Consider the following 10,838-nt stretch of genomic DNA (forward strand, 5'->3'; position numbering starts at 1 on the left):
TTTCATTATCTTCAAACCTTAGAAACCGAATTCAGCATAATTGCGTTATATCCTCCTAATATTTGTTATTATATTTTTGTATGAAATGTGAAGATGAAATATACTTGCCTTAATTTTTAATTAGAGCGATCCATCAAAATAAGTAGACAGGCAGAAATACAACAACAATAACAACGATTCAGTAAAATTTCATCGGTGGGGTCTGGGGAGCATAGTGTATACGCAGATTTTACCCCTACTCCGAGGGAGTAGAGAGGCTATTTTCGAAAGACCCTCGGCTCAAGAAGACGAAAAGAGACAATATCAGTACCACCAATAGAAACCATAGGAAAAATAACATCATGAAAATGAGAAAGTAATGCAAAGCAAAAGCGATAGACAGTACATAGACCCGGCACTATGGAAAACAAAAAAGTAGTAAGACAACATTGCCATTGGCTGACTTCGACAAAAACCCCACCAGACTAGCCTTACAAATGTACGAAGTAAGGAAAGACTCAATTACCTCCTAACCTGCAACCCTAATACTCGACCTCCACAACTTCCTATCAAGGGCCATGTCCTTGGAAATTTGAAGCCTCGCCACATTCTGCCTGATCACATCTCCCAAATACTTCTTAAGTTGTCCTTTACCTCTTCTCATGCCTTCCAAAGCCAGTCGCACACACCTCCTTACCGGAGCATCTGGGCTTCTCCTTTGTACGTATCCGAACCATCTGAGTCTCGCTTCCCTCATCTTGTCATCAATGGGAGCCACGCCCACCTTCTCCAGAATATCTTCAATCCTAATCTTATCAATCCTAGTATGTCGCACATCCACCTCAACATTCTCATTTCTGCTACTTTCATCTTCTGGATATGTGGGTTCTTAACAGGCCAACACTCAGCCCCGTACATCATAGCCGGTCTAACCACAGCTTGTAAAACTTACCTTTGAGTATCAGTGGCACTCTTTTGTCACACAAGACTCCAGATGCCAACCTTCACTTCATCCACCCCACCCCAATATGGTGCGTGACATCCTCGTTGATCTCCACTCCCCTCTGGATAACTGACCCAAGGTACTTGAAATTGCCACTACTTGGGATGACTTGTGTGATTTAAGCCTCACTTCCACACTCACTTTTCTCGGTTCAGTGTTGAACTTACACTCCAAGTATTCCATCTTTGTCCTACTCAGGTTGAAACTCTTAGACTCAAGAGCATGTCTCCAGATCTCCAACCTCTCGTTAATACCGCTTCTCGACTCATTAATCAGAACTATGTCATGAGCGAATAACATACATCGTGTCACCTCCCCTTGAATATGGCGTGTTAATGCGTCCATCACCAGGGCAAATAAGAACAGAATGAGCGAAGAACCTTGGTGTAACCTCATAATAACCGGAAACCGCTCAGAGTCGCCTCTTACTATCCTAACCCGAGTCTTATCCCATCATATATGTCGTTAATTGCCCAAATATAGGCAATCGGCACCTTGAGATATATTTAATATATAAAGGAAACATTATCCAAAAACACATAGTACGAAAAAATTAATATGTAAATTAACCTATACGACATCATCAAATCGTCAAAGTTTATAATTTAACGGTTTCGGTGGAAGTTTTCAGGCATAATTGTGTACAACTTGACTCATATTATCCTTCTTCCTTCTCTCTTTCACCTCCCCCATTCCTATGTAATAATTAAAAAACGGAAAAGACTCAAAAATATCCTTAACCTATTAGAAATGGCTCAAAATTGTCCCTTATCCACCTTTTGCTCCAAAAATGTCACTAACGTTTTCTTTAGTATCAAAATTACCCCTTGAACTAGCGTTTGACTTATCTACTGTGGGGGGCTTTTTTATAAAATTCACGTGGCAATGTCCAATTACTTGGTTAACATTGAGGAATAAAATTAATAGACCCAACACATAAACCCGAGTCACATATTCTGGTGCCCATATTTTTCTCCTTATGGTTCTTGAAAAGTGCCGGTAAAGTTCTTCCTATGAAAATCAGTAATAGCTGCTATTAGGCAATTAGCTTTAAATTTCATGGGTAGAAGCGAGGGACAACAACTTAAAATTAAAAGATATTTGCTTTCTGATTCACTAGTCACATATTCTGGTACCCATATTTTTCTCCTTATGGTTCTTGAAAAGTGTTTGAAAAATAATAAACAAAATTGGCTTTGAGGCGTGAAAATCGACTGTCCTTAAAGAGTTATCTCCTGTATATTAATTTAGGGAAAATACAAAACGATTCTCTTTAGGATACAACAAAGCCTGCAGTAACACTTGTGATTTTCTATTTTCACTTCGTTGGAATTCTTGTGTATTTATAGGCAACCAAGAGACCCTTTCAGAAAAAATGTCTTGTTTCACAAACAGACACAACTATTTATTCGAATTTTGAATTTAAAATTCAAATAAATAATTAACTCTAGGATCTCGTGCCTGTTGAGTTAATCTCGTGCCTGTTGAGTCAGTCTCGTGCCTGTTGAGACAATCTCGTGCCTGTTGAGTCAGTCTCGTGCCTGTTGAGACAATCTCGTGCCTGTTATGTGGTTTCGTGCCTGTTGAGACAATCTCGTGCCTGTTATGTGCTATTTCATAATGATCAGTTCCGAGGCTAACAGGCACGGTACGAGTAAGGTCGGTCCCGGGAGTGTTTCACATGACAGGCACGGAACTTCTTTCTTCCGATGTGGGAAGAATCCAACTTCCAACTTGCCAATAACAAACTATCTTACAATCCCCCACTAGTTTGTTATTTCACTTCATAACACTTGTGAATAATTGAAAGTATCTTTTACAGATTTGAACTTTCCTTTAGTGTAAGTATATTAAAGTTTTGACGAAGTTAATGGTATCTTAAGATTTGAACCATAAATCCTTGTGCCAAAACCGAAAATACCACACACACAGCGTTATCTAGTAGCTTAGAAAATCCAGTATTCGCTTTAGCACGTTTATGGCCATGTGCTCATTCTGAATTCATGAATATTTACAAGATCAACCCTTTAAATCTTGCTAGAAGCGGCACCACTTCAATATTCATATAGGTGGAATTAGTTAATATGTCCCTGTTACTCCAGACATTAATAATTCCATTAAGATTAATCAACCTCTTCATGTAACAGTATGCACTTTGGAGTTTGTCTTTATGCCCCTGTTATAACAAGCATTTAACAATTCCTTAACTCCTCATATAACAGTAAGTAGTACAATAGAATTAGGGCTCCTAAAGAGGAGATCAGTGCTTAAACAATACAAGTAACTTGTTATTACCCATTGAACTTATATTGTTAGAGTGTATACTAACTCAAAGTGGGGTTCCCATTCCTTGTATTTAATTTAAGGGTTTCAACCCCATCCTTCCACAAGTTTGTTGTACTACATCTCTACCTAATGGCTTCGTAAGTGGATCAGCCAAATTCTTATTTGATCTCACATATACTATAGCTATAGCTCCATTTGTAATTAATTCTCTTATATAAGCATGTCTCAAGCTTATATGTCTCGATTTCTCATTATATATTTTATTGTGAGCAACACACATTATAGTCTCACTATCACAGAATATGAAAATGGCTGGCATAGGTTGTGGCCACAACTTTATATCAAGTAACATATTCCTCAGCTATTCTGCTTCTTTTCCAGCAGTTGCTAATGCAATAAATTCAGATTCCATAGTAGAATGGGAAATACATGTTTGTTTCTTAGATGCCCAACTAATGGCTCCACTGCCTAGAGTAAATATCCATCCTGATGTGGATTTATTATCATTAACACTTGTAATCCAACTTGCATCAGAATATCCCTCTAATACATTAGGAAAACCATTATAGCAAATGCCTAAGTGCTTTGTATATTTTAAATATCCAAGTACTCTACTTATTGCTTTCCAATGATCATTACCTGGATTACTGGTAAACCTTGAAAGTTTACAAACAACAAATGCAATGTCGGGTCTAGTGCAATGCATTGCATACATCATACTACCTATCACACTTGCATACTCCAACTGTGCTACTGCTCTTCCAGTATTTGCAGTTAGCTTAACACTAGAATCATAAGGAGTATTATACCCCTTTATTCCTAAATGACTGAATTTAGTAAGGATTTTATCTATATAATGTGATTGTGACAAAGTCACTTGCTTGTTATCTCTTTTGACCTTGATTCCCAAAATAGTATCAACTTTATTTAAATCTTTCATTTTAAAAACTGAGGTTAGATACTTATTGGTCTCGGTAATTTCTTGTAGATTCGTACCAAAAATCAGCATGTCATCGACATATAAACAAATTATTACTCCATATTCTTTTGTAAATTTAGAGTAAATGCACTTGTCTGCATTATTATGTACGAATCTGGTTGATAGTATTACACTATCAAATCTTTCATGCCACTGTTTAGGCGCTTGTTTAAGACCATAAAGAGACTTTATCAATTTACAAACTTTCTTCTCGTTTCCCGGAAGAACAAAACCTTCAGGTTGTTGCATATATATTTCTTCACTAAGGTTCCCATTTAAAAAGGTTGTTTTAACATCCATTTGATGTACGTAAAGAGATAGAGGCTAAGGATAAAAGGACTCTAATGGATGTTATTCTTGCAACAGGAGCATATGTATCAAAATAGTCTATGCCTTCCTTTTGAGTGAAACCTTTTGCAACTAATCTTTCTTTGAAGGTTTGGACAGAACCATCTGTATTGTACTTTCTCCTAAAGACCCACTTACAACCTATAGGTTTTGATCCAAGAGGAAGTGTAAGCACGTGATTTTTGACCCTCCCCGAGAATTTTCACATTTTTAGCGTGAATATGTGAAATTGGGTCTAGTATAGCTATTTTAACTATTTTTACTTTATTTCGTTGCAAAAAAAAAAAAAGAAAATTTCAAAAAAATATATATATAAATTTTAGTTTATGTATCTATCATAAACTTGAAAAATACAAAAATTGTACTTTATTTTGGTACTTTATATAAATTCGAAAATCACAAAAAATCTAGTTCTATTAATGTTTGCAGTCATTATAATACAAAATATTACTTCATATTTTTGTCTTTATTAAAGAACGAAAATTACAAAAAAATAGTTTTATTAATATTCTATAATCATTTTAACTTTGAAAAATACAAAAAATATTACTTCATATTTTTATTACAAAAAATAAGTTTTATTAATATTTTGTAGCTATTTTAAATCTTGAAAAATATTTAAAAAAGATATAGTTTTGTTTAAATACTAGTCTTATTTTTGGTAGTTATTTTGCTTACATAGGACTAGTTAAGCAACGTGTTCCTATTTCTCGGGTCCGGGCAAAAGAATAATATTCGGGTTTAAACTACCCGGTTTTAGGCCTAATTTTCGGACCTAGCCCATAATAAACCGTGTCCAGGACACATGGGGAACCCCACCACGCGTGGGGGACATATGCCTCGAACCCCACCACGCGTGGGCTCATTTTTCTGGGCAGAACCCAGTGCAAAACACGGACAAAAGCATAAAAGGACAGGGGGGACCAACAAAAAGGGACTTGGGAAATTTTAAAAGAAGAAAGAGAAAAACCTGCAAAAGAAACGAACAGGAGGACGGGGAAAATTTTAAAAAAAGGGAAAACGGGACCAACAAGGAGGACTTTTTGAAAAAGTGGAAAAAACAGACTTTTTGAAAAATTGGAAATACTACTGTTCTTCTTCCTTCTTAAGAGAAAAAGAAGAAGCAGAAACGGGAGGAGGGCCTTCGACCACTGTACCCTCGTCTTCTTCCTGAAGAAGAAAAGAACCTTGCGAAAAAAAAAACCAAGAAGACGGACTAGAAAATTTGGGCAGACGTGAAGGACTTGGGAAAAATCTTGAAAATGGACAGTTTTTTGAAACCAAAATGACTGTTCATACTTCTTCTTCCTCCTTTTGAAAACTAGAAAACCCATACCCCGAAACCACCCTCGCATCCCTAACAGTCATCAACCAACCACCGCTGCCCGCTGCCATACGTACCAGCGCGATCGCCACCACCCTCACTGCCCGTCGAAAGACAACTAGCGAACACCACCGGAAAAACTAGCAGTCCGCCATTGCTGTTTCATCCTTCTCCAGTCGCACCCTACCCCCCACAACACCTGAACCACTGTCCATCACTCCGTCGACCACTGCTCGTCGACCACTGTCCAAACCAGCCAGTCCTACTCCCTAAACCATCGTCAAACCTATCCAACATCACCACGACCCTTCCACCTCTAGCTCCGCCAAACCGTCCGTCAACAACCACCACCACTGCTTCAGCTGTTCTGTCCAAACACGACAACCAATCAGTCCATGTTATCGTCGTTCTTTCACTGTCGTCGTGCAATCCGTTGAGGTCGTCTTTGTTCGTCGAGGTCCGGTGCGTCGAGGTTGTTTGTTGAAGTCGATGTTGAGGTTTGGCCCATGGCTCTATACGTTTTCTGTTTATTCAGGTTAGTAAACTTCGATGTATTAGAATCGAAGATGCAATATATAAAGTGATACGATAGCTTTCTGCTTATGTTTTCGTCGTATGCATTTCATTCATTTTTGCGTTATATTATTCTTGTTTATTTGCTGTCATTTAATTAAGTTGGGTTAATTGTTCTATGACACAAGTTTGATGTTAAATTTGTTCGTGGCCCTTTGCTTAGTTCATTCGGATAAAATTAGCATTAGTACTTGTTGTTAATACTCCTGAAATACTCATTCGCTAAACTCATTTTATTAATTTTTTGACAAGTTATGAGATTTTAGTTGTAAAGAAGTCGTAAGGTTTAGTATTGTTAAAGGCGTAGAAATGACATCCTTTTTTAAAAAAAAATAATAATAATAATAATAATAAAAATAATAAAAAATAAATAAATAAAAAAAGTAAATAAAAACAAATAAATAAATAAACAAATAAAAAAGAGACGAGCTTCGCTAAATAAAAATGTACAAATTGCGGAGCCCTCGCAAAATATATGTATTAAATACTTAGATTCCGGGACGGGCCGTTTAGTAAATTTCACGGCCCTACCCCAAAATAATAATGCGCTAGTTGCTTTAGACGCGCCTTTAATAATGTTATCTCCCTAAACTCGGGTGCACATTTATGTGACCCAAATCCAAATCTCAACGGAGTCGAAATATGTCTCTAGTCACGGGCGCATTGATTGTGGCGTGGCCCGGGATGTATTTCCATGACGTTGCAAATTCTTTAAAAAAATAAGAATGAGATGAGCCTCGCCGAATAAAAAATACAAATTGCGGGGCCCTCAGTAAATACTTGTTTAAAATTACTTAGAATTCAGGAGGGTCGATTAGCGAATTTCCCGGCCTCCGCAAAATAATAACGCGATAGTCGCTTTAGGCGCGTCTTTAATAATTTAATTTTCCTAAACTCGGGTGTGCATTTCATGCGACCCAAATCCAAATCCTAAAACATCAAATAAAATATGTTTCGGATTGTGGGTGCATTTCATGTGACACAGTCCAAAGATATATTTTAAGCGATGTTCACATTCTTGTAAAAACAATAATAATAAAGCGGTTAAAAGTTAGAATTTGCATATAAGGTCATATTTGTATAAAATCAGATAATCAAGCCGAATATAACAGTTGAGCGACCGTGCTAGAACCACGGAACTCGGGAATGCCTAACACCTTCTCCCGGGTTAACAGAATTCCTTATCTAGATTTCTGGTACGCAGACTGTAATATAGAGTCATTCATTTCCTCGATTCGGGATTAAAATTGGTGACTTGGGACACCCTAAATCTCCCAAGTGGCGACTCTGAAATAATTAAACGAATCCCGTTTCGATTGTCCTTTAATTGGAAAAAACTCCCCCTGCGCCCCCCCGGGCGCGGAAAAAGGAGGTGTGACAGCTCTGGCGACTCCGCTGGGGAAATAACCCAGAACCACTGGTTCAGGGTTAGAAATTCGAGCTTAGATAAATTGTTATATTTGGCTTTATCTGATTTTTTACATGTTTTGAGCCTAATGTGATAAATGTTGCTTTTACTGCTTTGATATTATGTGAACTGTATATAAATTGTGTCGAAACCCATCTTCTCTCTGAGTCTTCTAAATCATGAAGAAGGGCGTATTTCGTATGACTTCTTTTCTGTATAGTGTCAAATCCCAATTTAGAACGAGGTTCGGATAAGTTGCTAAGCCGGTGAAGCTTCTGTATTCCCGGTACGCTGCCCCCCCTCGGCTCGAGCTGTCCGCTCGGGTAAGCCAGGTCTAGAACAAACACCCAGGTCTGAACCTAGTATAACAAAGCCACATGCCGGATCCCTAGTAGGAACGTTTATTTGCATCATGTGCATTTGACTTAGGGGACTCAACACAGGGGTTGGGTCCGTCTAGGACAAGCAACCTGAAAATAATAGACCAGCTTTTGGCATCCTATGTGCTACATGTTGTATTTAGTCAAGGGCGAATGGGTCATTTGGTCATTTCCAGCATGGGGTTATTTTAATCAAAGCATGGGGAACATTTGTGGAATCCAAGGAGCCTTGGAATTCCCTATGTCCCCCACGCTTCATTTTTGGGAAAAGCACCTAGGGAACATTTGTGGAATCCAAGAAGTCTTGGAATTCCCTATGTCCCCCACGCTTCATATGTTGGGAAAAGCGCATGGGGAGCACTTGCGGAATCCAAGAAGTCTTGGAAATCATTATGTCTCCCATGCCACATTTTTGAAAGAAATAACAAATATAAAAAAATAAAATTACAAATAAAACAAAGCATGAAAATTCAAAAAGATTTTGTATGTTTTCATTATTTTCCACAGATTAAAAAAAATAAATCGTGAAAAAAGGGAGAAAAATGACAGTGTAGAGATGTAACTACTTATTTTTAGAGAAAAATCAATGTCCGAGTAGTATCAAAGCTCTGCCGAAATTTTGAGAAAATAAAAATGAATGTCTTATTAGTTTCTTATGTTAAAAGCAAAGGAAAAATAGAGAAAAAAATCATCATTGTTCTATCTTGTTTTTCTAAAAAAAAAAATATAGAAAAGAAAATAGTTTGTTTCGCCATAAAAATGAAAAAAAAGGGTTTTGTTTTAAAATGGGTGTATTTATTTATCTGTTTATGAAAATGTCAAAATAAAAATAAAAATAATAAAATAAAAAGAGTTGGGCGTTGAAAGTAATTTTACTATTTGTTGCAATATATATATATATATATATATATATATATATATATATATATATATATATAGATATATAATCCAAAGAGTCTTTCTTTATTTCCAAAATATTTATATATATCTTTATCTGTTGCAAGAACAATTGTCTTGCCGAAAGTTTTTAGAATCCCAATTCTCAAAAACAAATAATTCAAAAATATTTTCCATTATTGACTTCTTTAGAAAGTCTTTTCAATTGTTTTAAAAAAAAACACATTTTTAGAGCGTTTCTCTTATTAAAGGTAAAATTCCAAAAAATATATTTTTCTTCTTTAGAATAAAAGAAAAAAGCAAATGAAATTCAAAATATATCTTAGAAGTATTTCTTTCAAAAAAAAAAAAGATTAATCAAAAATCCAAAAAATATACTTCATTTCTTCTTTTTAAGTAGTTCTTTTGCCCGAACTACGCGGGTTTGATTCTCACTGGATGTGAGATACGTAGGCAACCCTCATCGGGTCCAACCCCACCTTTTGCTGAAATAGCCAAAAATCAAAAATTTTAATCTTGTCATAAATAAGTCGGGTGATGTCCAACCCACCTTTTGCTAAAATAGCCAAAAAACAAATAAATAAAAAATATATGTCAAATTTTAATTTTGTCATAAATAAGTCAGGTGATGCTGTTTTGTCATAAATAGCCGAATGTTCCCGAAAGGAACGCCGGAAGGCTGACTTTGCATAAATAGCCACCTTTGGGTCATGTTTAGGATTTTTGGTCTAGTTGACCCACACAGCCTTATAAATCTTCGTCCCCGAGGCGCTGAAGGGCCGTGTTTGCAACACCAAGTTTTTTATCATAACTTGAAAAAAAAACAAAGAGTCAACGGTCGGGTGAATGCCGTTTGGATGTTTAGTCAAAAAAAAAATATGAAAAAATAAAATAAGCCGATCCAGTTTCGGCCGCGTCTTAAACCGTTCTTGCCGAAATAGCCTTAGAGTATCTTTCAGTTGTCGAAAGGTTATTTTCGTAAAAGAACGGACAAGTTTGTAAAAGTGTCAAAATAATCCTCCCCGGCCTCAAAATTCATGAGAAAATTGGAAGGGGCCACATTTGCAAAAAATAACCATTTGGTTGCATTTGTCGAACAGAGAAAGGGAGCTGGAATTTTATTTTAAGTCTACCAATCTTTTGATTAGAACATGCGGGTTGTTTAATTTTCAAGCTGGTGGGTAATCTTTAAATCCTTGAAACCCAGTTTGTTTTAAATTTAAAAAAAAATGTGTGTTTAGTGTTTTTATCTTTTATTGGTCCGAACTACGCAAGGTCTGATTCATGCGGGGTCATGATACGTAGGCAATCTCCATAAGATTCGACCACAAGAAAAAAAAGAAATGAAAAAAAGAAAAAAAATGAAAAAGAATGAAAAAAAAAAGAATGAAAAAGAAAAATTGAAAAAAAAAATCGAAAAAAAAGAAAACATCGAAAAAGAAGAAGAAAAAATGTTGTCAATAATGAGGACCGACTGAGTCCATTTTAACCTGTTTCGTTTTGAATCACAAAGTTAAGGTGGTTGGTTTGTGGTAAGCCGGACAATGACACCCAGAATCCTTTACTTGCACCTCATGATGCACACTCTGCGAGGATCATGCCTGATGACAGAAGCACGCGAATCCTCTTGAGAACTTGTTGACCGATGTTGATGATATTGA

At 36.4% G+C, this 10,838-nt stretch overlaps 1 protein-coding gene across 1 annotated transcript; it reads right to left on the minus strand.

Moving 5' to 3' along the window:
• Positions 1–3,629: 3,629 nt before the first annotated feature.
• Positions 3,630–4,208, minus strand: LOC142178052 (secreted RxLR effector protein 161-like). The gene has a single exon (XM_075247375.1). It carries the CDS (start codon positions 4,206–4,208, stop codon positions 3,630–3,632), a length of 579 nt encoding a protein of 192 aa, XP_075103476.1.
• Positions 4,209–10,838: the final 6,630 nt, after the last annotated feature.

Source organism: Nicotiana tabacum, chromosome 3 (assembly GCF_000715075.1).
Source record: "Nicotiana tabacum cultivar K326 chromosome 3, ASM71507v2, whole genome shotgun sequence".
Taxonomy (NCBI): domain Eukaryota; kingdom Viridiplantae; phylum Streptophyta; class Magnoliopsida; order Solanales; family Solanaceae; genus Nicotiana; species Nicotiana tabacum.